The sequence below is a fragment of the Hylobates moloch genome, unplaced genomic scaffold (assembly GCF_009828535.3).
Source record: "Hylobates moloch isolate HMO894 unplaced genomic scaffold, HMol_V3 SCAFFOLD_18, whole genome shotgun sequence".
Lineage (NCBI taxonomy): Eukaryota > Metazoa > Chordata > Mammalia > Primates > Hylobatidae > Hylobates > Hylobates moloch.
The window spans coordinates 95,271-120,911 of NW_026652293.1; the positions used below are offsets into that span (position 1 = coordinate 95,271).

The 25,641-nt window shown below is 57.9% G+C and overlaps 1 protein-coding gene across 1 annotated transcript in view; it reads right to left on the reverse strand.

Annotated features, from left to right (window-relative positions):
* Positions 1 to 458: 458 nt before the first annotated feature.
* The window catches only part of GLIS1 (GLIS family zinc finger 1), a 236,996-nt gene continuing 211,813 nt past the window's right edge, over positions 459 to 25,641 (reverse strand). The window contains exons 5-11 of the mRNA XM_032137210.2: positions 23,099 to 23,260; positions 18,124 to 18,234; positions 13,961 to 14,093; positions 7,986 to 8,142; positions 4,024 to 4,202; positions 3,302 to 3,469; positions 459 to 996 (exon numbers count right to left, since the gene is read on the reverse strand). Coding sequence (XP_031993101.1) covers positions 839 to 996; positions 3,302 to 3,469; positions 4,024 to 4,202; positions 7,986 to 8,142; positions 13,961 to 14,093; positions 18,124 to 18,234; positions 23,099 to 23,260 — 1,068 coding nt within the window. The 3' untranslated portion in view covers positions 459 to 838. The remainder of the gene's footprint in view (positions 997 to 3,301; positions 3,470 to 4,023; positions 4,203 to 7,985; positions 8,143 to 13,960; positions 14,094 to 18,123; positions 18,235 to 23,098; positions 23,261 to 25,641) is intronic.

The window sequence follows — 25,641 nt, forward strand, 5'->3', positions numbered from 1 at the left end:
CCATCCCCAGAAGGCTTGCCCTGCCCTCCCAAGGTTTTCTCTGTTTGCAGAAGGCCAGACACTAGATTTGAAGCTCGTTCTCCCACCCGCTGAGGAGTCGCTGTAGCAGGTAGAGGCCCAGGTCAGATGGAGCTGGGTCCCAACTGTGGTCTGACTGTGGGGCCCGGGATCTGAAGCCCGTCGCTGCACCCTCCCAGCCTCAGTTTGCCCACCTGTCCATGGGGATAGGCCTACCTCACTGCACAGTCCTGGGACTAGCGCTGGTGTCTGTAAGGACCATAGCGCATGGTGGGGGCCACGTGCCACTGGTTCCCATCCTCGTGGTCAGAACCCAGGGCCTGAGCTGGTTTCTACTCAACCTCCCTAGCCCTGAACACCCAGCTCTGTCACCCTCCTCCGAGGCTCTCCCAGTCCCAGCCTCTGGGCTGAATCATAAAGCAGAACCAGGCCTTCACATCTCCTTTCCAGTTTTTAATGTTTTTCTTGTAAAACCAAAAATATAAAACTGGCAGGGGAATGGAAAACAAGTTCTGCATATTTTATATACACAAGGTCTGTGATTTCAAAACCACTGTGGGGAGGAACGGGAAGACATGATCGAAGGAATATTACAGGGCCACGGATCCTGGCGAGCACCTCTGTGCGCCCAGCTCAGGCTCAGATGGCGGCTCCCTGGCAGCGCTGGGTGGTGTGGCAGCACTGGCTCCCCTGGGTCATGGCCTGGCTGTTCCGGCTGTGGCCTGGCACTCCCACTAGGTACACGGAGGGTGGGAGCAACAGCAGGTGGGCAAGGTGGCATCTGCAGTGCTGGACGGGCAGGCACATGGTGGGGGCTCCTTCAGGTGTCTGTGTAGATGGAGGGGATGTGGCCCAGGCAGTGGTCAAAGCCTCCATTGGGGAAGAAGCCACAGTCCTCGGGGCCGCTGGACACCACATCTTCAGATGGCTGCTGTGGCAGCGCTGTGGGGCATGAGGCCTCAGCCAGGGCCTCATAGCCTGTGAGTGGTTGGGAAAGGGTCAGCGCTGGAGGCAGCAGGGGCTGTGCCTGCTCATGCTTCCCAGTTCCCAGGCCCCACCCCGCCTGCCCAGGGTCACCCCCTCACAGTGTCCCGTTGGTGGGGCCTGCTTAGAGCCCCCCAACTTTTCCAAATGGGGGAGCTGGCCGCTGGGGTGGGGCGAGGGCTTGGGAGGCACCCTGGGCCTGGCACACCCAGGGGGCCCAGGGCAGCTGGGGAGACAGGCACGGGGTTGACTCAGGGAGGTCCATCACCAGGGCTGGGCTGTGGGGCAGAATGTGGGGGAAGGAGAGGGGTAGGATAGGAGCAGCTCAGCCCTTGCCCTCAGGGGCTGGTCCCCTCCTGGCAGAAGGACCGGCTCACCCACCCTTTCAGTTGCATCCCCCAACCAGACTCACTCAGGAAACCCAAAGAAGGACACCAGCACTTACTGGGCACTTAGTAAGTGCTCATTTCAGCTTGCCTCGCTTCAGCTCTACAATGCTCCCCTGCGGTGGGATTCACTGTCCTGTTCTATAGCTGAGAAGGCAGGCACAGAGGCCAGGATGCTTGCCTACGGTCACAGTGTGAGTGTGAGCAAGGGGTGCAGCTGGGATTGAACCCAGGGCCATCTGGCTCCAGAGATACTGGCTCTTCCACCGGAAATGCTGTCTCCAGGGTGGGGCCACCGCTCAGAGGCCCTTGACTTGGGAGGGGCCGGGAGGGGTCATCTTCTCTAGCCCCTGCCCTAAAGGCCTGCCAATGAGCTGCTGTCATGTGTTTATGTGGCCTAAGACAGGCAAGCCTCAGTCTACGCAGTGGGGTTGGGCCGAACTGTTCTGAGGCTTGCAGCCCCTGAAGCTTGCCAGCCTGGTTTAATGCTCTGTGTGTGATTTTTGCTTGACCAGGGAGGTGTGGGCAGAAGGCAGCTAAGCGGGCCTGGAGTGGGCACTGGGGAGAGGGGAGGCCGAAAGAACCTCCCCAGGCCAGTGTAGGGGCGGGGCAGGGTGTGGAAGCTGCCTCCTGCTCCATTCAGAGCTATTCATTCTAAGCCTTGCTGCTCAGCTGAGAAATCCCATGTGGGCTGGATAGAGGCGGGGAGGACAAGATGGGGAGAGCCCACAGTGCTGGGCACCTCAATTCCGGTATACACAGACACAGAGCACCCATCTTCCATGTGAGCCCCATGTCACGCAGGGGGCCATGCACACACGTCTATCCCGCGTGGTCACGGCACACGTTTACCCACAGGCCTGTGGGCACAATCCTCAAACACAGATGCACACGTGCACACAAGCACATATCTGTGGAAACAGCCATGAGTCATGGGGTGGGTGACACAATGTGCACACAGACGGGGTGCACGGACATCCACATACACCTGGGGTAACACACATGTGCCAGCTCCTGACACTCACGGGCAAGCCCTGCAAGCACGGGCACACACAGACACCTGGCATGGGCACAGGTGTGTGGACATGGACCCACAGGGTGGTATGTGCCCGGCTGAGGCCTCAGTGCTTGTCCCTATATACCTGTCCCTCCACCCTCCCGCTCACACCCTCAAGGCTGCCCCAAGGGCCTCTGGGGCCGGTCTCAGGTTCCCCTTTGTTGGAGCCCTGGAAACCTCCTGTTTGTTAGACCTGGGCCCAGAGGCTGTTTTGAGGGTGGGTCTCAGCTGGAGGAATTCAGGGAGGGTCTAGCCCCTCCCTTCTGATGCCCCTGCTCTGACTAGGCCCTACTGATCTGAGCCTAGTTCCACCCGGGCTGCAGGCACCCTCCCCTCTCCCTGGGCTTCTCTAGCCAAGCCTGGGGCAGAGCTGGGGAGGCCCAGGGCCCTGCAGGGCAGCACCAGGTACCAACGTGGGGAAGGAACAGCATGACCTCCAGGCTCTGTCCCCGCCTAGTCTCCTCTGCTGCCAAAGGGAGAGCAGGGTTTGTTCATTCCCTGCTACATCCCCAGGGTCTGCAGCTATGCCTGGCACACAGTAGGTGCTCAATAAATAAAGTGAAGCAGTAATTAAACCATGAGCTCCCAGTCCGATTCTTCAGAAACCTGTCAGCATTCAGACACACATAAGGCTCGCAAAGCTGTGGAAGGAGCATGCACTTTCCAGTCAGGCAGGTACAGGCAGTTCTGCGGGGTCCTGGGACCTCTCTTGAGCCTCTACTTCCCCCTCTGTAAAGTGGGGATGGCCCCACCACATAAGCATCCAAAGGCTGCAGGACAGCGTGTATGCAGCACCCAGCACCGGGCTGAGCCTCGGCAGGTGCCCAGGACCGGGAGCCACGCAGGCAGGGCTCACCTGTGGCAGGCAAGGGTGTGCTGAGGCTGTGGTAGCCATTGGGCCGCAGGGGGTTGAAACCGTGGGTCTCCCCGACCAGTCCGTCCCCACCAGCTGCTGGTTCGGCCATCCGGTAGCAGTCGCCGTAGGGGAAGAAACTCTGGATGGAGTGGAAACTGCCCTGGTAACCTGCAGACAGGGGTGGCAGGGGCCGTGTTCACAAAGGAGAAGTGCCCAGGCAGGGAGGGGAACATCCTTGCTGCACGCTCCACCTCCCGTGTTGCCCTGTCCAGGCATTGTGGGTGTGGGAGGAGGGCCCAGGCCAGAGAAGGTGGAGGAGGCTGGGGCCCCATTCTCAGCTCCGCCCTGCAGGGAGGGGAGGGCAGGCGAGGGGTAGCTGAGATGGTCTCACGTGGCTACTCCTGAGTCACCCATGGCTGATGCCTACTCCCTCCACTCGCAGGCGCTCAATCCCGCTCACTGGCCTCTCCTAGGGTCAGCGGGCCTTTGCCACCTTGTCCGGAACACGCTGTTCCTCACTCTCAGAACCAGTTTTCTCCAGGCTGTGCCCTCAGCTGGGCCTCTTATGTCTCCTGTCTCCCAGCTTCTCTCAGCCCCCAGTGCCCAGCCGGTCATTCTCTGAGTACCTGCCTCCCCCACTAGGCCACTGTCTCCTCGTTCCTCTGGGGTCCCTGAGTGGGAATCGGGGGGTTATACGGAGCGGGACCCTGGCCAGAGCTTACCTTGCGGGCCGGGCAGAGGCGGGGGTGGAGGGCTCTGGAAGGGTGGGTAGGACGGCTTGCTGGGGAGTGTGGAGAAGGGCTGGCCCCCCGGAGAATGGCTCTGAGAGGATGGGGGCAGCGGCGGTGGCCCAAGCCCCTTCAGGGGGCTGACTACTGGTGAGAGGAGGCCGGGCCCCAACCTGGAGAGAACAGAGATGCCCGTCAGCAGGCAGGGGTCTGGAGGGTGGGGGCCAGAGGCAGGGCTGCTGTGGCGACGGGGAGCCCACTCACCAGCTCACCTGCTCCGACTTACAATAGTTAGAAGAGGAGCTTTTATTTTTGGTCATGTTCAAGCCAAACTTTTCAATCCTGTAAGCTTTGGAGTCTGGTATTTAGGATAGTCAGCAAGGAACACAGGTAAGAGGCACAACCTTTCCAGCTGAGAGAACTGTGTTCAAACCCCTGATTGCTCTCATTGGCCAACTATTTTGGGCAAGTTGCTCAATGTCTCTGAGCCCTGGTTTCCTGGAAGGGCTACTGGCTCACCACCCGGCACGCTGCAGTGTTCATTACCTGCTGGGTGCCTGGCTCTCTGCCTCGTGCATGCCACTCTGGCCACCTGGACGAGGAGCCCTGGAGCAGCCCTTTGCACTCACAGTCAGCATTCACTGAGCCCCTGACTTGCCCCAGGCCCTGGGAGATGAGTGCCTCTCTGAAGGAAGCAGGGCTATCTGGAAATGGGGAAAGCAGATGTGGAGAGAGGCTGGGGTCTCCGCATCTGTGCCGTGCCAAGTTCCTCTCTGCTCCCTCCAACGTTGGCAGCCCCTCCACTGCCCCTCCAGTCTGCTGTCATCATCCACACGTGTGAGGCCCCGTCACTGTGAGCTCGCTGAGGACAGGGGAAGCAGGGCCTCAGTGCTGGGTCCCTGGCCCAGCCACTAATACACTGTGGGTCCCTGTCCCTGTTTTAAGTTCATGAGCTGAATCCTCATCACACCTCCAGGAATAAATTATCATTATCATCATCATTATTTTTAGGCCTGTCTTATGGGATGATCAAGTGGGACAGCGTCTTCCTGTATGCACCAGAAACCGTGGACAGTTGTACACGAGCTGTGTGTTCTCATGACCAGTTCTCCTGGCTGAAGCTGGGCCGGGGCCTGGCCAGGGAGTGGCTCCTGCTTCCTGCAGGCCTGCTGTGTGGTGGCTGCCTTATCCCCATCCCATCTGGGCACCCACAACCCAGCCCTCCCCTGGTTTCCTGAAGCCCCTCTAGGGAGGGCCAGGTCTTGGCCCTTCTCGGTCACCCGGTGCCCAGCGCTGGGCCTGGCACACAACGAACAAGCAATGACACTAATAAATGAGTTTCTGAATCTCTCAGCTACAACCCCCAGAGATTAACGGCATTGCAGGATTAAGATGAACCAGATATGAAGGGGAAATAACATGCATTTTCAAAAGTTTGTTTTTCCTGTCTCACTCCACCATAAATTCACATTTGCCACCTTCACAGCCAGTGAAATTAAACAGAACACAACTCTCTCCACAGCAGACATGACGCCTGAGGCTACGCTGCTCTACCTGAACTCTTTAAAAGGCAAAAAAGATTTTCTGGAGCTCCTCTTCTGAGTCATGCAAATGATTCCTAAATCAAATATTTTTGCTTCAACTGGAACCTATAAAAATTAATACAAAACCTCACTGGCCTGGCAGACAGAGAGCTTCATACCTCGCACAAGGCTGGGAAAAAAAATGCCCTATTCGGCGTCTTCTCTGAGCCAGGGAAAATAAATTTGGTCATGAAGTCAGGCCCTCTTAGCATATTTTTGAGTGAATCAGATAATTCTGTCAAGCTATTTAAACGTCCCAGCAAACCACTGGGGAGCCACGAGTGGCGGTTCCTTGTTGACTTTGGCAGGAAGTGGAGGCTGCAGGCCCTTTCCCCACTCTCTTCTCAGGGGATGAAAAAAGAAACCCATTCACGCTGGGCCCGGGCCTGGTGTCAGGCACGAGGATGCTTCTTTCCTGCAGCTGGACCCGAGGCTCCTACCCGCAGGCAGGGGTGGGCAGGCGGGGGTCCCGTCTTGTCATCACTCTGCTTCTCACTGCAGAATTCTTGACGGGCACTTATGCAGGCGGCAGGCAGGTGATGAATGAGGCGGAGCAGAGTGCACGGGCCCGAGCAGCGAACGGCCTTCGTAGTTTATTTTTCTTTGGCTGGAGATGTTTTTCGGCTGGTTGGTGGGTGAGCAGGTGGCCTGAGCGGGTATGGGTGGGGGCGGGGACCATCGTAGTGGAGCCTGTGCCAGGTGAGGCACACAGTGTCAGGCGTGTGTACGGATCTCACCACCTTCCTCAGGGAGGGCCTTATAATGCCTTTCGCAGAAGCAGCAGCTGAGGCTCGAGGAGGGCCCGGTTTTCTGGGTACCCCTCTGTACCCCCTTCAGGCAGCCTCTTCATGGCTCTCTGCTCACAGTCACAGCCACAATCTTCCCCTGCCTGTCAGCAGCCCCTCTGGACCCCCAGCTCATCCCTGAGGCCCCCTCCTCTCCCTGCCCAGCTTGGGTTTCCCACTTCCGCTGCCTCTGTGCCACCACTGCCTTCCGGGCTCCCCCCCTGAGCCTGAACCAGGCCCTGGCTTGGGATGCCGTCTGTCCAGTGCCCCACAGTCCACCCCACCCCTGCAGTGCCGCCCCGCGTCCTCATCCCCAAACCTGACCACATCACTGCTCAACACTCTTCAGGTCGAGTCTCATCCCAGGCCTTGGGATCTGGACCTGGCGACATCTCTCCCAAGTTCGTCACCCCACACAATGACTCATGTTTCCCAGAACACCCCAAGCTCTCACCATGCCTACCTTCACTCTTGCTACTCCTTCCTCCCAGCTTCTCCACTCATCCAACTCCAGCCTCACCTCCTCCAGGAAGCCTTCCCTGACACCCTCCTGGCAGCCACACCCCACTGGGCTCTCTCCTCTGGGATCCACAGCCCTTCTGCTTCCTTGCCGCACACCACTGGCCCCCTGTGTGGTTGATCTCCCTCTCACAGTAAGCATCTCCAGGGCCAGAGTCATCTGTGGCACCAGCACTGGGCCCAGGGCCTGCCCACAGGGGCTCCATAATTGAACATCAAATGAATGGGTGAATGAATGGCAGGAGGAGCCCAGTAATAATAGGAGCAGTGGGCCACGAATGTGGCGATGAAGCCAGGCTGGCCCCAGGCACAGGCAGGCCTTGGCCAAGGCTGTAGCCAGGTGGAGGAAGGGCAGGGAAGGAGGAAGGTGCTGGGGCCAGGCCTGCAGGGACAAGGTGATCAGGAAAAAACAGCAGGGAGGGCAGGAGGGTGGGGCCTCCCTCTGCTCATTTGCAAGAAAAACAGATTTTGGCAGATCATGGTCCAGCAATTAACACATTCACCATTTCCAGTCAATTAAGTGGCCACAGTGAGAACCACACTGGGCGCAGGAAGAGGCTGCCCCTCTCCACAGAGGTGCTGAAGTAGAGGCTCCCCGGCAGCCCCCGCAGGCCGGGCAATGTCACAGCTGCAGTGGCTGGAGGTGGGTGTGGGGCCCAGACCAGCATCTGTGGAGTGCGCGCAGTGGGCGGTCTGCTCCCAAATGCACAGATGAGGCAAGGAGACGCCAGAGCGAGGCCCCGAGGAGGCCTGGGTTCCATTCTGCATGTGGCAGCCCAGAATGCAGGGGCCGCTGGGAGGGGCCGCAGCATTTTCCCAGGGTCCTCCAGTGGGGAGGAGGGGCTGCATGAAGTGAGGCATTCAGAAGCCAGTACGGTCTACTCAGAGTTACTGCAGGCACCAACGGAATCATGCACACATGTGTGTCGAATGCAGTCTGCAGTCCGTGTTCCCTGAAGGCTGGCTATTTTATTATCAGTCACAAGCAGATAGATAGTGCAGGACACCTGCCCTCCCCCCGAGATCCCCCCTTGCTGTCCCTGGAGATGGACTGGCCTGGTGTACATACCCGTCCCGGGTGCTCTCAGCCATGGGCAGGGGGGACAGATGGTGGTGGGAACTGGTGGTGGCATCCAGCGGGTGGTGCCTGGAAGGTACATCGTGCGCTGGGGGCAGGAGGCCCGATGCGAGTCCGTTATGGGGGGTGATGGAGCCAGGATACACACCTGCAGGGAATCAAACAAGGCTCACTGGACTCTGGCCACTCCCTGAAGATGGCTGTGATGGCCCAGGAGCTGTGTGTGCCTGATGATGGAGAAAGAAAGACAAGAGGGAAAATGAACAACATTGTATCACTGGAAGTTTAGGGGCCCCAATGAGGGAGGTGCTGGCCCCACTCCACTCAGTTCAGCCTTGCAGGCCCTGGCTAAAGGGCTGTGTCCAGGGCTGGGGCTCACCCTGATAGCAGAGGTGGAACTGGCAAGGGGCTGTCAGAGGCGTGGGGTGCTTAGGGTGTGTGTGTGTGTGTGTGTGTGTGTGTGTGTGTGTGTGTGTGTGTGTGTGTGTGTGTGTGTGTGTGTGTGTGTGTGTGTGTTCTGAGATGGGGGCACGTATAGGACAGGCTGCCTCAAATCTCTGTGATGCTGTTCTGGGAAAGAAGAGGCTTGTTCTGTGTGGCCCCGGAAGCAGACAGAGACCCAGGAATGGAGAGAAGCTTGAGAGCAGACCGCAGCCCAGGGCTCGGCAGTGCCTTCTAACAGCCAGTGCCGCTGCAGGGCAGTGGGCGGCCCTTGCACAGAATAACTACCTCCCCCAGAGATATGCAAGCAGAGCTGGGGTGTCCACTGTGAAGGCTTCCAAAGAGAGATGACTGCACTAGCTGGGTGGCAGCTGGCCTGGGAGACCTCTGAGAAGGGCTGCCATGGATGGTTTTATGGGCGGTACACTGAACAAGGGTCCCAACTGAGGAGAGGAGTCAGCCTCATTCTAGTCTCAGATTCTAAACCTTCAGAAGACACCTTCAGGGTGATGCCACCTTTTATCACCTTTTACCCCATAAAGTCTTACCCTTGTTAAGACAGGAAGGCTAATAAATCAATGGCGGACACTAGGTCAGAGTCAGACCTTGCTCCAGGGGCCCAACTGAGGGTTTGGAGTTACTGAGCCCAGCACTCCCAAAATGCCTTCACCAAGAAACCCTAATCAGAGTAGGAAATAAACTCCTACTCTGGGACTGGAGCCTAAGAAAGACACGGCAAGAGTTGTAAGTTTTTGACGTTGTCTATTTTATCTAAAAAAAAAAAAAAAAAAAAAAAGATGAACGCACCCAACCCCTGCATTCCAGGCCATTACACCCAGAATGGAGCCCAGGCCTCCTCAAGCCTCGCTCTGGCTTCTCCAGGGCTCATCGCTCTAGGGAGTGGCCAGTTTTGCATCCCTTCTTCAATCTGGCCATGTTTATTTTAATAGCAATTGACATCATTTTCTCTGAAATCCATGCATCCAGCAGATGCCCTGGGAGGACTCTGTGTGACCTGGGGGCTAGCCCGGGGCTGCACTGATGTGGCGTCCATTCTGATTGGCCAGCGTGCACCAGGGCAGCTGTTACGTGCTGAATAGCACTCTGGTTACCATGGATCCAGACCAGTGCTCTTATTACACCATAAGGACCAATCTGAGAACACACCAGTCTCATTTCATGAATGAGGTAAGGGAAACTTTTACCTTCTCAGTTGGTTGGGGTTCCGAGGCTAGCTCATCCCAGGCTGGCCCCTTTGGCCCAGGCCTGCAATTCAGGAGGCTGTTGCAGGGAACGGAGCAGGGCTGTGGCAGGGATGGCAAGCTCAGTGCCTCAGGCAGCATGGCAGGGAGCAAAACAAATGAAACTGCATGGATTAACAAGGGGAGCAGGAGGGCCTGTGGCAAAGGGGAGAGCACACGTCCCAGAAAGACCTTCACATGGAAACCGTTAAAAAAAAAAAAACAAGCCTGTAATCCCAGCACTTTGGGAGGCCGAGGCGGGAGGGTCACTTAAGGCCAGGAATTCGAGACCAGCCTGGCCAACATGGCGAAACCCTGTCTCTACTAAAAATACAAAAATTAGTCAGGCGTGGCGGCATGCACCTGTAATCCCAGCTACTTGGGAGGCTGAGGCAGGAGAATGGCTTAAACCCGAAAGGTGGAGGTTGCAGTGAGCCAAGATGGTGCCACTGCACTTCAGCCTGGGTGACTCCGTCTCAAAAAAAAAAAAAAAACCCACCACCACCACCAAAAAGTGCCCCTTTGCCTATGAGGCCAAACAGTTTGCAACTCCTGGCGTGGAGTTAGAGCTGCAAGCACCCTATGTTAAGTTACATTGTGTGAGATTCAACTATCAGAATAACTACCATTAATTAAAAACATACTATGTGCCAAACTGTCTTTCCACATTATCTAGTTTAACCAGCTTGACAAACGTCAGTGAGGAACATAATATATTCCATTTTAAGATGGGGAAACTAAATATTAACAAGTTGAATGGCTTGTCCAAAGTCACAGAGTAGGCGGCTCGTCAGGCCCATCTTCCAAGAAGCAGGGGGAGAAAGTCCACTTGAGGCCAGGGCTAGGAGCGGCTCCAGCTCAGGTGATGGTCTGGATACCCGGCTGAGGCCTCGGCTCTGGTGCAGGCATCACCGCTGGCTGCTATGAGACCCGGGGGCTCTGGGCCACCGTCCTTACCGCTCCCTGCCTCTAGGACTCTGCTCCCAGGCCTAGCACCACCTGTCTGTCCAGCCACTGCCTCCCTCCCCAGCTTAGGGGAAGGCGCCTCAAGCGGTGTTTGTGGAGGGAGCCTGGCGAGGAGCTGCCCACGGTTTGAGCCACTCACCATTCTCCTTAGCGCCTCTTCGCCTGCCATCTTGAACCAATTTGGGGGCCTGACAGCTGGGAAGGCTTAGAATCCTGATCACTCCTGCACCTTCTCCCTCAGCCACGCTGACCTCATGCTTCTCAAGTCCTCACTGCCCATCACATTACCCTGGATCTGCTCAGGATGGGCCTGGCAGATAAGCTCCCGGGGGTTGGGTGGGGGGTCTCCTGTGCAGAAGAGAACTGGTCCCTACTTGAGGGAGCGTCCTGCAACTGGACAATGGGAATCTGGTGTCTCCCTCTGCAGCTTGTCCCTCACCCTCTCCTCTCTGTTCTGGACTCTGCTAATCCTCCCCGACTCAGTCCCCTGCCCCTGGGCCAGGTCCCTGCCTGTCCAGCCTCCGCACCAGGGACAGACACAGGGTGGGTGACTGAGTGTGTGAACTAGAGATGCTGACCATGTCAGCGAATAGCAGATGGGAATGAAAGAACCATGGGACTGCGAGGGGCAGCGGGAGTGGGAGCGCCACGGGGCCTGATGGGCTCTCCCCAAAACGCACCACTTCAGGCTGTAAAGCTGTGTCATCAATCATCAGCCGTGAGCGTTTAACCTCTGGCCCTAACATCTGTTCCCTTCTCAGCCATCTGCCCTGCGGCCTGCAGAAGAACCCAGCAGGCCGGATCCTGGGGGATCCAGGACCCCAGGCTTCACCTGGCTGGTCCTGCCCTCCCCGCTGCACTGGAAGCAGCTCGAGGACAGGGCCAGCACCGGGCCTGGCAGACAGCAGGTGCTCAGTATAGCAGAGGAGCAGCACTAGCAGCAGGGAGGTGTGGGCTCTGGTTAAGGGGACAGCCTGCACAGATGGTCTGGGTTCCAATCCTGCCTCTGCCACCTGCTACCTGTGGCTCGCGTGTGCCTTCTGAGGCTGATGTGAGGATGATGGCAGTGATGTCCACGCACAGTCCCTGGAGCAGCACCTGGCTCACAGTCACTATGTGCTGGCTGTGCATGACTGTAAGGTGGACGAGTACATAGTCATTCTTCTCACTCACCATGAACAACAGTAACAGTAAGATGATCAATCACATAGGGTTTATATAAGTGACCGCATCCATGATCACATTTGTTCTCATAGCAGACGAGATCCCTCAGTGCCTGGGAGGGAAACTGAGGCTCAAAGCAGGGAAGATACCACTTATTGTCACAGAGCAAGGGCAGTAGCTTCAGCAGGAGTGGCTCCTCCAATCTGTGCTGATGAGGCCTCAGCTGATTCTGTTTCTCATCGGTAGCATGGGTTTCACATCCTACTGCACAGCGTAGTTGGGGATTGAATGAGAGGATATTTGTGAAGTCAGTGGCCCAAGCAGGTGCTCAAGAGATGGTAACTGCTGGCCCTGTCCCTTCTCGCTGGGACGAGCCTGAGGCTGGCATCTGGGAGAACAGGCTTGCAGGCTGGACTGGCTGCTGACTTCTCTGGATGACCTTAGGTGATTCCTTCTCCTGCCCAGGCCTGAGTCTTCCCAAGGTAAAACTGATGGGGTAGGTACAAGACCTTTGCCCTGGGGGCAGCACTGCTCCTCTGCAGCAGCTTTCTTTCTGACTGAATCAGGAGGCAGCTTCTGAGGCCTTCTCAACACAGAGCTCCAAGTAGTCACTGTCATCACCGTTTGTTAGGAGCTGGCACTTGAGATACCTTCATCCCTGGGTTGGATCAGCCCCCCGGTCCCTTCCAGTCCTGCCATTTTAGCAATTCTGACCCTGTGAGAAGCAGCCACACAGAGGGGTCCTCTAGCTAGACGTGAGGAGGGTACAGACCCTCCCCTAGGCACCCATCTGCCTGTGTCCTCGCCCTCGTGGACCTGCCTGAGCACAGACCCCTGGAAAGGGGGACCTATGAGAAAGGCTAAAAGGCTTTTCTTCCTGAGGCTGTTTGGCAAGTGCTTTGATATATTTTTAAATCTGTTGCTACTTCAACATTGAGGGGAAAGAATAAAAAATTAGAAAATAAAAAATGCTGAAAATGGTTGGAGTAATTCAAGAAATCCCAGAGGGCGGGCAGAAAGTCTGCTCTGATACCGTGGTTTCTTTAGGGGATTCGGGGGTAGAGTGCAAGGACTGTCAGCTGGAACCCAAAGGCCCTGCTGCCCTTATCTGGGCTGGATGCCCAAGCCACAAAGCCAGGAATTCCTGCTGTGGCCTGAGACCTGCCCCGTGGCCCACGGCTGCTGGGAGGGACAGACAGGCCACCTCAGCTGGACCAAAGGCCCTTAGCGTCTGGTTGGAGGGGCCTGCAGAGTCCCAAGGGCTCTGGGGGCCCCATCTCCGGGCCACAGAGTTGAGCGATGAGCTGGAAGTGATTTGGGCTAAGTTCCTATCCTCTCAGAGTCTCAGTTTTCTCCTCTGGAGCAAGAGTCAAGGCCAGGGGCAGAATGGCCTCTTCTTGAAGACGGTTCCTCCCTGCGGATGATCCTGGCAGCATGGGCCATCGGCAAGGGCACCAGAGCCTCTCTTGATGATGCTCGGGGCAGGGCCGTGGGTTCCCCCAGCCCAGCTCTGCACATGTCCCCATCCTGGGTGCTGGTGACTCCAGAATGAGGCAGACCCTGAGCCTCCTTTGAGGAACTCACAGGCTGGTGGGGGACACATATGGGCAGATGGGAAGTAGAGTGACAGCTCAGAGTGCTCAGCACTGGGGCAGAGCGAAGCCCAGAGGAAGACTTCCTGGAGGAGGGGACAAGGAGGTGGGTCCTGAAGGAAGGGCAGGAGCTACCTTCATGAAGGGTGGGAGGAGAGGGCTGGCTGGGTGTGGACAGTGCCCGGGGGTGGGGGGGAGCAGGAGCAGAGAGTGTTCAGGGAACTGCATCCAACATGCCAATGAGGAGGCAAGAGGCTGCCAGGAGGACCCAGGCCCCACACACCTTGAAGGCCAGGCTGAGAGGGGTGAGGGCTTCATGCCCTGAGCAATGGGGAGCCACAGAATAATGTGAAGGAACGTCCGCCTAGTTAGAGGAGCTGCAGGGAGAAGACGGATTGGAAGTAGGGAGCCAAAGGCAGAGGCAACCAAGTCCAGATGAGTGAGTGCCTGCAACAAGTCATGCCCATGTGGGCAGCCCACTGAGCATCACTTGTGCTTGACTGTGGGCAGAGAAAGGCCCCTCCTGGGCTACGCCCCTGGCCCTGCCTCCCCGCACACATACCTGGGAGCAGCTCCTGGCCCAGGCCACAGCCACCCTTGCCATCGCTGGCAGCCAGCTGTGTGGACGCGTGGAGCTGCTGCAGGGCCAGACACTCGGTCAGGACGTCGGACTCGCTGTCAGGGCCCGCCTGCAGCTGGGGAGCAAGCAGAGGGAAAGGAGGTGTTAGTGTGAGACCCCTGCCCACCAGCAACCCTCCCATTAGGGGACAGGACAGAAAGGACTGCAGCCCCAGGGCAAGACCCTTCCCTTCACTGTGCCTCAGTTCCCCATCTGTGAAACGGGCTGACTGTGTACATCGTGAAGATGTTGTTAGTCCAGGTCCTTTGAGAAGCAGATGCTAGGATGGGATTCAACATGCAAGGATTTAAATGGGAGACGTGCCATCTGTGAACTGGATGGGCTGGGAGAGCCCAAGGACTGAGAGAAGGAGGCAGGGAGAAGGGGTCAAGCGGGAGCCTCCGGGACAGGTACTCAGAGAGTCCTCAGCAGCCAACGCCTGCTGGATGTCAGGAGTCCAGTGCCTCCTAGGAAGGCTCTGCCTCAGTGTCCCTGCTGGGCCTGCCACACTCAAGTCATTGCTGGGACAACCTGTGGGAGGTGTGGCCTCAACACACACACAGAATAGTGGCAAAGTGCAGCAGTGGGGCCTCCCATGGGTAGCTGAGGTCTGCAGGTGCGTTCTGTGCAGCCGCACCGGTGAATGGACACGGGAGGAGTAAAGCACAATAGGTGTGCAGTCAGCCTCCCCCAATCCCGCCCCAGCTCTTTCTTTCTTCCTTCTTGGTACAAGGTTCAGTGGAAATAGTTCAGGGCTAGGGATGAAGAGCTGGGCTCAGATCCCATCCCACCTCTTCTTACTCCCTGCGTAATGCTGGACATATAACATAACCTCTCTGGGTCTTGCCTACCCAGCCTGTAATAAGCAGCAACAGTCACGCCTCACCCCAGGCTGCCATGAGGAGTAATGAGACGATGGCTGGGGGCATGCTTTGGAAGTGCTGTAGCAGGGGTGGCTGAGCTCCAGCTGGCCGAGCCCCATCTGGTCACCCCATCGTGGGCACGATGGATCAGTAAATGGACTTGAGGTCCCTTGGCTAAGGGTGAGCCTGGGCTGGGGTGCACCCAGTAACCCAAGCAAATCTTTGGCCAACAACCCTTGGCTGTTCCCAGTCACCTCAGAACATCTTCCAGAGCCAGGATGGGAACAGGGTGAGGCCTTCAGGACACTGGGTGATGACTGGGGCAGGCACCTGGATGGGAAGGGCCCCTTCTCTCAGGGAAATCCCAAAGCTTGGCTCATCCAAATGCTCATCTTCCCCAGGACAACACAGACCCAGAGAAGGTGAGAGCCCTGCCCCATATCACACAGCAGCTGAGAGTCAGCCCCGAGGGCTTTTCTGCCCTCCCAAGACAGCAGGGCCAGGCCCCGCCTTGGAGAAGGCATGCCCAGCCTCGAGATGGGCTCTTGGTTCCCTGACCCAGCAGCTGTTTTCCATGTAAATTAAGTTTCCGGCAAAAGAGAGCCAAGGCATGTTCTCGTAGACCGCAATGTCGATCGGATTAGGAGCAGCAGGAGAGGAGAATTAAGGAAGAAAAGCATTTCTAATTCTCTCTGAAACGCAGCAGGGCTGCCAAGGACTTGTCATAATACAAGGGTTGCTTTACCAAGAAAGATACATCATCCCTGATGGCTCTTAATGGATTGCTTATTGTTGGGAAGTTTGCAGATCTGTGGCCCCAAGTCCCCGGGGGCTCAGTGCGAGCCAAGCACGGGGCCTGGGAAAGCCAGGACAGGATTCTGGTCGTTGGGCACTGGTCCGCTTGGGACAGAAGCCTCCCTGGTGTGGAGCTCCAGTCTACTGGAGGCTGGGCCATTCCCTGTCCCCACTCAGGCCCTCAACCCGAGAGCAGTGAACGGAGCTCAGGCCCTGGAAGCAGACAGGTCTGGGATGGACCTTGGCTCTGGCACTTCTGGGGTACATGATGCTGGGCTGGTTTGTTAACTCTCTGGGCCTTAGTTTCTCCATCTCTAAAATGAGTGTCTCATGACTCTAGTCCCCACATTTTGGGAGGCCAAGGTGGGAGGATTACTTGAAGTCAGGAGTTTGAAACCAGCCTGGACAACAAAGTGAAACCTCTGTCTCTACAAAAAAAAAATTTTAAAAAAAAAGCCCGGAGCAGTGGAGCATGCCTGTAGTCCCAGCTACTCAGGAGGCTGAGGCAGGAGGATCGCTTGAGCCCAGGAGTTGGAGGCTGCCATGAGCCATGATCATGCCACTGTACTCCAGCCTGGGTGACAGAGTGAGACTTTGTTTCTAAAAATAAAATAAAATGGGAATTAAAAACAGTGCCCACACCTACGGTTGTGTTTTTTTTTCTTTTCTTTTTTTTTGAGACAGGGTCTTGCTCTGTCACTCAGGCTGGTGTGCAGTCCAACTCCTGGGCTCAAGTGATCCTCCCACCTCAGCCTCCTGAGTAGCTGGGGAGCTAGGGTTATAGTGAGGCCTAAATGAGATACAGGATATGAAGCCCCAGGTACAGTGTCTGAGCCTCAGAGGCACCTGGGCCAAAGCACATCCCCTCCCTCCTCAGGGAACATGGAGGTGGTGTTTCACCGGAAAGCTCATGGCGCAGGATTTGACCACGTCCCTCTCTGCTCCACAGCTTCCAAAGCTCCCCACTGCCTGCAGGCTGGAGACCAACTTCCCAAGCCTGGCGGTCCCCTCCCATCTTCTTTCCCACTGAGGCCCCTTGCTCCCAGCACCCCATCGCTGTCTCCTTATCCCAGGGCCTGAGGCAGCTGCTTCCTCCAGCCTGCAGGCCTCTGCTGTTTCATTCCTGGCAGTGCCACAGTTCACAGAACAATGCTTGGAATACAGTAGGTGCTCTGTAAATCTGGTTGAACCAATAAATGCGATCTTCCCACTCTGTCCTCCTCTGTCATGCCAGTGTCCTTGAGTTGGTCCCTGGTGTTTCTTTCACTCCCACACCCTCCCTGGCACTCAAGGACCCTCACTCCCTGGCCCTGGAGTTCCATGGGAGTGCAGGTGTGAGTTCACCCAGCCACGTGGGCTCTGCCCCCAGCTGCAGTCCTGTCCCTCCTGCCATGGCCCAGTCCCCTCAGGAACTCACACCCGGCTTGTCCAAAACAGCATTCCCAACCCATTTTCTACATGGCCCTCAGGGTTACCTCTCAAGATGCCATGTCCCTGCTCTGCTTAAGACCCCTCAATGGCACCCACTGTGCCCTGGACATGGCCCTGCCCACACCACCTCTCCTCACTTAGCTGCTTGGCCGCTGATCGTGCACACAGTGGGCTTCGGGCTTCGGGCTTCAGCCCTTTCTCAGCACCAGTCGCTCTGGGGAGCGTTCTCCTGAATTCACCGGCCCAACACTTAGTCCTTCCTCAAGACCAATGAACACATACACCAATTTCTGTTTTGAACTTTTAAATTTGTGCCAGGTATAGTTCTAAACCCTCAGCATAAACCATCATTTACTCCTGACCGCAGCTGTCTAAAGCAAGTCCTTTGTCCCCTCTGATGGCTGAGGAACCTGAAGCCCAAAGGCATGTGCCTGGGTGCAGAGCCAGCAGAGGCAAGCCCGGCGGGCCCACTCCGCGCTCACACCCCTAAACACTGCACCCATGCCTGATGCCACTTCCTCCACGGACCTTCCTGCTCCCACCCAGAGGGGCCAAGGTCCCCTCATCTGTGCCCTGATTTTCTCTGCACATCTCTCTTGCCATCTTAATGACATGAGGTAGAATCATCTCTTTGTGTCTGCCCTCGCCTGCCAGGCCACTGAAAGTGGGGCCGTGCTTTTTTATTTCTGCATCTTCCGTGCCCAGCACAAGGCTGGACATCATGTGTTTACCACACAAGCTGTGGGAGGTGCACAGATGCATGGGGCGAGGAGCTGGTGGGCAGTCTGTGGATGGTAAAGGGCCAGCTGGGGGTGTGGAAGGAAGGGCTGTGGGTCAGCAGAGACACTCAGGGCAGGTGGGAAGTGGACGGACGGATGAACGGACGAACGGACGGACGAACAGTGGCATACAGGGCGAGTGGGTGGGCGGATGCACGTGTTGAGGGTGGGCACCTGGCCTGATGTGGTGCAGGTGGCTGAGAGGTGGGAGGAGGCCAGATGAGGACGGCTGGCTTACCTTCTTACGCACCTGCTGCTCTTTGGCTGAATGGGCCTTGACGTGCTTGCGGAGGGAGCTGGGGTCTGTGTAGCGCTTGGAGCAGCCAGGGATCTGACAGGCGTACGGCTTCTGTAACATGGGGGGCACGGGTAGGGTGAGTGAGGCCCATCCCTACGGGCCACGGGCCTCTGCATGACCTGCTGTGGGGAGGTGACCAGGCGAGAGGCTGGCTGCAGGCCAAGAGTACTCTGCCTCAGCCAGCCTGGCCCAGCTGTGGGGAAGGCGCCCGGCCTGGGAGCGGAGCAAGGGGTTTGTGTCTTCATTCCACCACCATCCTGGGACCTCAGGTCAGTTGCCTCTCCTTTCTGAGTCTCACCTTTCTTCTCTGAAAAATGGGGCCATGTGAGGTCTAAGGGTTCTTCCAGGTCAGATCCTGGCTCTGAGCCAAGTTCACCCTTTGGACCCCACAGCTGCAAGTAAGCATTGAGCAGACAGGGAGTGCAGTGAGACAGCTGCTCTGCAGATGGGGAGGAGGAGAGGGGAAGGGGGCACCCACACAGGGCCAGGCTAGGCGGCACTGACCGCACCTTGCAGGTAGGTGCAGAGGCACCGGACTGCTCTCGGGGCCACAAGAAACCAGGTCTTCCTGCCAATAGCTGTGAGAGGCTGGAAGCATGGCTGGATCTGAGAACACAGGGCTGGGGAGTCTGGCGGGGCTGGGGGCTGTGCCCTGTGCATGGGGAGTGGACAAGTCTCTTCCCCTCAGGCTCCCATGGCTCACCCAGAATATAAGAAGTGGACCCCAAATCCATCCCCACTGTCCCTCCTGAACTTCTGCCCAGGCTCCACCCTGCCCTGCAGGCTTCAGGCTCCCCACACACAGCCAGAGGGGAAGGTCTTTCTCACAGACCCGCTCTTGCCTTTGAAACCCCTTGGTGGCTCCCTGGTGCCCTACAGGCCACCTCCCACCACGAGCACCTCCTCAGCTCTCCTGCAGCCACGTCACCTCCTCTCCAAGCCCTCCTCGCATCCTCCACCTCCTCCCGGGGCCAGAGCATCCCCCTAAGCGCTGTCCAGCCTATGTGCTGGGTTTGCTCAGTGTCCCTCTTCTCAGCCAGGGAGCGACTTGTCTGATTCATCCCAGGTCTGTGTGACCCAGGGCAGGGGACTCGTGGCTCTAATTGAATCCCAATCTCTCCCAAGGCTTCCACAGGACTCTGCTTGAGGACTCTGGCCACTGCTTGGGCTTGAAGCTCACAAGGCTTCCCTTTGTGGACACGTCTAGTGCTTCCGCTCTCTTAGAAACCTCTGCCCTGCTGGGACTGCAGGGGACAGGAGAAGGATTGGAGGAAATGACACCTCTCAGAGTGAGTACCAGGGACTGCCGTGTCCTGCCAGACACACCCACGTGGAACTGCCCCCAGAACCTCAAGGCAGCTTTGCCCCTGCTGGACTAAGGAGAGGCCAGGCCAACCTCAGACCCAGGGAGAGGTACCCATGGCCCTGGGACCTCATGAGGAGGGGAAGCAGAAAGAGACGACCATACCTTGATGCTGCCATGGAGAGTTGCCAGATTAAAGAAACGGAGGAGAGCAAAAAGAGAGAGACAGCAGTGAGAAGCTTGCTGGGGTTGGCCTGGGAGGGAGAGCGGAGGCCTGCCGCGGATGGCCCCTGCTGCCCCCAGCCCGCCCCACCCCAGAGGTAGGCTCCCTCTCTCACACACCATACACACACACACACACACACGCACACGCACACACACACACAAACCACCACCACCACACACCACACACCACACACACACCACACCATACACACCCATGCACCACACACACACGTGCGCTCACATGTGCCCAGGCACACACACGGCCCTGCCCTGTCCCTGAGCTGGCCCCAGGACTGTCCCTTGGGGATGCTGATACAAATCCACTCGCTTTCGTCTAAAAGCAAACAAGCTGGCTCTGTATCTGCCGGCACATTCGCCTGGAAACGGGCGGCAAGGCCCATCTCTGTGTTTGTTTTTCCAGGGCCTGACGTGTGTAGAACATTCCTCAGGCTCCATTCCCCGTGAGCCCTCGGGAAACCCTGTGGCCATCCCCAGCCAGCAGCCAAGCCCCGCCTGGAATGGCCATGTGGGCTGCAGCGCCGGGCGGCCTCCTTCTGTCTGTAATGAGGAGGCTCAGAGTCTGTCGTGCGGAGCCCCTGACCATCTGCACTTGGAGGCCAGCTCTGCTGGGAGCACTCCCCTGTGCAGGCCCCGTGCTGAGCACCGGCCATCCGCCATCTCCCTGAGGCCACACCCACTCCATGAGACTCATCCTGCTTTGCAGAAGAAGAAACTGAGACCTACATTTTGCCCAAGATCCCACAGCGGGGAGAGGGAGGGAGCGTGTGCAGGCCTCTGCTAGAATGCCTCCTCTGCTCGGTGGCCTCGAATGGTCCAGTGAAGTGGGCAGGGGAGAGAGAATCATCCCAGTGGGGAAGCTGAGGCCCTGTGCAGGACAGCGCTCAGGGGATCTGTGCACTCAGGACTCGAGCCCCACAGTGAGAGCCTGGGACACGGAAGGATGTGGCCAGCGCCCAGTCAGTAAGAGGACAGGCAGGGGAAGGCTGCCCAGTCCGTGTGCGGGGCCTCACACCTGCTGCCTCAGCTGACCTCCCTCTCTCTCTGAAGCAGGGGTTTGACCTCTCAGGAGGCCCAGGGAGGTCAGGGGCTTTCCTCAGACCTCTAGGACCAGGAGGCAGGGACACGGTCAGAACCCTGGCCTGGTCCTGTCCAGTCTGTTCTGAGAAACTTTCCTGCCCATGGAGAGAATCCCACATTCTCCAATGCCAGAGGGGAGCTGGGGACATGGCTGGTCCCCTCTGGAAAGCAAGGCCCTGCCCTGTGAGGGGCCTGACCCGAGGGGCCTCTGGGGGCGGGTGCTGGGACAGCAAACTAGCAACAGAGAGCTGCCTGCGGTGTTTATGTGGGGAGCTGGATCCGAGTGGGGTGCTGGGCTTGGCGGCTGCACTTCCCAGGACTCCTGGGGACCTCTTGGGGAGACGAAGGCCTGAGATAAGCCTGCAGGCTCATTCTGGGCCTGGCCTGACCTAGACCTTGGGGCTCTGTTCACACACCAAGTGGGGGCCAGAGGCCTGTTGCTTTGGGGCTGGGTCCAGGAAATACAGTAAGGAGGGAGGGAGGAAGGAGGAGGGACAGGGAAGGTGGCCCGAGAGGCACGGGAGGGTGGGGAGGGGGTGCAGGGAGGCCTGGCACTGTCAGTGCTGGCTTGTGGCCTCTGGGAGACATAACTGGGGGTGCTGGGGCACAGAGCGTGCCTCTCAGGGGCTGGGCCAGGGTGCCAGGGGCCCCTTGGGCCGAAAAGGTGACAAAGGCAGGGAGATTTGCTAGCATCGCTCCTCACTTCATGTCCGCAGCACAGCCTGTGACAATGAAGCTGAGAAGGGGAGGAGAGCTGGGTTCGGGTTGGGGATGGGGCCCTTCCTTGCCACCCTCAACCCTCTGCTCTGCTGCATCCCCCAAGATGGCTGCCATATCAGCTCTTCCAGCAGAGAGCACTGGACTTGGAGGGATGCACCCCGGGTTTGCATCCCAGCTCTGCCACACACCTGCTGTGGACAGGGCAGATGACTCAGTCTCTCTGAGTCTCAATTTATGAAATGGGGATAATAGGCCCCATCTTGGTTGGTCACCAGGATGAAACTGGGGGCAGTATGTGTGAGACTGTGGGGCTAGATCTGCAGAGTGTCCCCCTCAAGGCCTGGCCTGGCCCCAAGAACATTGCTTCCCTGCTGTTTTCTGGGCACTGAATCTTTTCTGGGTCTCGGTTTTCCCAGCTCTAAGGTAAATGGCTGGCATCAGAGACCTGCAAGTGCCCTTTCAGCTCTGACCTCTGCTGTCTCATGGCCTCCAACTTACCCTGGAGGGGTCAGCTGCCCTCCTGGGCCCCTGTTTCCTCCTCATCTGTGAACTGGATGGGCTGGGGGGCAGCCACCCAAATCCCCCAGCCTCTGACCCACAGAGTTCCCCAAACACCTGCAGGAAGCATAGAGAAGCCAGCCTGGGGCCCGGACATGGCTCTGCTGCAGACCCCAGTCTCCTGCAGCACATGAGGGCTGGGGTCCTCCTCGGGCACGTGCCCCTCACCCAGGGCCTAGTGTAAGGCCCTGGTCTGAGTCAGCTCTGCCACCGTCCAGCTGTGCGATGGTGAGCAGGCACTGGCCTCAGGTGTCCCACTTCCCTAATCTGTCAAATGGCTTTGTGACTGCCCCTGCCCAGAGCGCAGGGTCCGTATGAGATCCTGGGGGGTGAAGTTTTAGGAAGCACTCTATTAATGCACACGGAGGGCTGCCTGGGCAGACACTGGAATAAAGCTGCTGTTATCCATGCCTGGCACAAACAAGGGAAGGGAGGTGGGAAGGGAGCCAGTATCTGGAGGCCTGGGTCACCTGCAGGAGCCTGGAGTCTTAGGCACTGCCCACCTCCACTCCTCACCTGCAGGGCTCAAGGGACAAAAGACTGCCCTGGAGAGCCTCTGACCTGTGTCTACCGAGGGGACGGGAAGAGCAGGGAGCAATCTGCTCCGGCGTGGCTGACAGGTTCTGGGGAGGGGACACAGGAAGGCGAGTGTGCTGTCTCCAGGAGACTGTGCGTGGCTCTGGTGCCCAGGCTGGTACCCACAGGCCAAAGCATTGCTTCTTAACTGGGGCAGGTTTGCCTCCCCTCACCCCTGGGGACATTTGGCATCAGAGAGGTTTGGTTGTTGTGACTGGGAGTGGGAACACTGCTCCTATCTAGTGGAGAGAGGCCAGGGATAACTGCTAAACATTCTAGAATGCAGAGGACGCCATCCAACCCACTACCCTGCCAAGCATCTGCTGCCTGGAACATCAGTGGGGCGAAAGGGTAAGGCAGGGGCTCGGCACTGAATGAGTGGCAGGTGTGCGGCCGTCCTCCACCCCGCCCTGGGCCTCTGCCTGCTGGGCCTACCGTGTCTAGGTGGGTGCGCTGGTGCTTGGCGCGGTCGCTGGAGTTGCTGAAGGCCTTCTGGCATCCCGGGTGCTGGCACAGGTACGGCTTCTCGCCCGTGTGGCTCCTCAGGTGGATCTTGAGGTTCTCCAGCCGTGAGAAGGCCTTGCTGCAGCCTTCAAACTGCAGGAGAGGCTGGTGAGGGGAACTCCCAGCCCAGTGCGCACCCCACCCCTGCATGGAAACTAACCCCCCAGGCCTGCCTGGCCCCAGCACCCCTGCCCTTCCCATCCTGCCAGAGCCTCTAGAGCTCCGGATCAGCTGCCCATGAAGTGCTCAGGGCCCAGGCCTTATCGGAAAGGCCTGGTGAGTCCAGAAAAATAGCACCCTGACTTAGAAATGGGGCATGAGGGCTGGAGAATAAAGTGGCCTTTCCAGTTCTGGACCTGAAAGGCTCCCCTCCCCAGGGCCATCTGGAAACGAAGCACTGCCCTGACCACAGCACAGCCCTGAATCAGGACTCTGGGGGCAGGCGTGTGTCCCAGCACAGAGAGCTGAAATATGGATGGACCCACAGCCCGGATCTGAATTGGACTCTGTCCCAGAGAGGCTTTGGGCAGTGCCCTTGACCCCTCCGCGCCTTGTTTCCTTGTTGTCAAGCTTGAGACTGTGTGGCCACCACTCAAGGCTGACATGAGGGCCCCAGGGGGTAGGACAGTGAATGTCATGGGGTTTGTCCGTCTGGAGCACAGAGTCGATGCTGACTACTGTCAAAACAAGAGCCACGTTTGTAAACTGAAGGGCCCTTCATAGATCCTGTGGCTCTGTGACCATATACAGCCCTCCACACCTCTCTTTAGGCCCACCCCACGCCCTAGATCAACACCAGGGGTTGGCCAGACAGTTTCCAGCCTTTGTTCATTCAAGTCACTCAGCAAGGAGTGTCCCCTCTTTCACAGCCACCCACCAACCTCCCTCAGCCTTCAAAGTCAGCGCAAATGCTGCCCAGCGGAAGCAGCAGCCTCTGGTCCTTCAGTGTGATGAGCTGCTCCTTCCAGCTTCTCCCCATCTGTCCCTGTCCCAGCCAGGCTGATGTTCTGCTTGCATGGGTGGGAGGAGGTGACCAGCGCTGACGGGTGCCTGCTACATCCAGGTATGGTGCTGGGTGTTGGACACACAACAGCCGTGAAGTATATGGCATTAATGGCCCCATCTCAGAGATGGAGGCTTCATGTGGTCAAGTGACCTGCCCAAGGTCACAGGGCTGTGACATGGCAATGACAGGACTCAGGCCAAGTCTGATGCCAAAGGCCAGGTGACTCTGCTATGCCTGCTGCCTTCCTAGGGCAGGTGACCCTTGAGGAGGAAGGGACCAGAGGAGGCTGGCCCCCTCTCATGAGCCATTGATTTCGTCCTCCATGTCCAGGGCTGAACAGCCAAGCATGAGCACCTAACCCAGATCAGGGCCCATGGGACCCCGTCCCTCTGAACCAGGAGCCGGCATGAGCTCCCAGCAGCAGGTAGCCCAGGATGAGCTGGTAGCAACCGTGTTACCCGAGGACTGGTGCTCCCAAAGCCTGCTCTTCATACCCTTTCTCTGGGGCTCATCTGCGGGGAGTAGCGGGAGGAGCTGGCTGGGTGCCTGGAGAGGACTGTGGGCTCATTTCAGACCCTGTGATCCACCTGGCTGATTTTCATGGCCGTGGCTCAAGGCTGTTCGGCACATCAAGTAGTTTCTGGTGCGAGGCTGTTCATTGGGACAGACTGGCTCCAGTCTGCGGTGAGTGCCAAGCTGCAGAGAGAACTCAGACACGGGTCCTGCCCTCTAGGTGTACAGAGCCCACGCGGGAGACGCACACAAGCACACCGTCATAAAGCGACACAGTTGAGATGTCACGGAGGGAGACACAGGGGCTGTGGCCACACAGAGGAGATGCCTAAGCCAGCCTGGGGGCCGCGAGATGCTTCCACGGGCTTGATGACTATAGCGAGCTTAGACAGACATGTAGCAGTGTGGAGACACAGGCAGGCAGTTCCCCTAACACTGATGCATTCACCTCATTCGGTCTCTGGCCCTGCCCGAGCCCTGAACTGCAACCAACAGATCCAAAGAAGATAGTGGGGTGACGCACGCTGAAGGCCAAAGAAGGGCAGGCTGGGAGGCACCAAAGCATGAGAAAGGCACAGATTCCCTGTGAAGGCCGCTGAGTGGCTGATGTGGCGTTCATTACGCTGGGGGTGGCTGGGCTCGGCTCTACTGGGCAAGGAGTCTGCAGGGAGCTCAGAGGCCAGACAGCGGGGACTCGAATGCCAGGCCAGTGGGCCTGGACTCCACCTTGGGGACAGTGGAGACCCTTCTCCTAAAGAAGGGAAAGGACAGGGTCAGATATGTGCCCTAGGAAGACCTCTCTGGCTGCTGCTGACAAGTGGGGACCGGGGGAGAAGACAGGAAGATGGCAATTGTAGCAGTTCTAGATGAGGGTCACCAAGGCCCCATCCAGGGCAGAGGTGGCAGATGGAGCACAGGCCAGGGCAGAGCCGCTCAGACAGACATGAGGCACAAG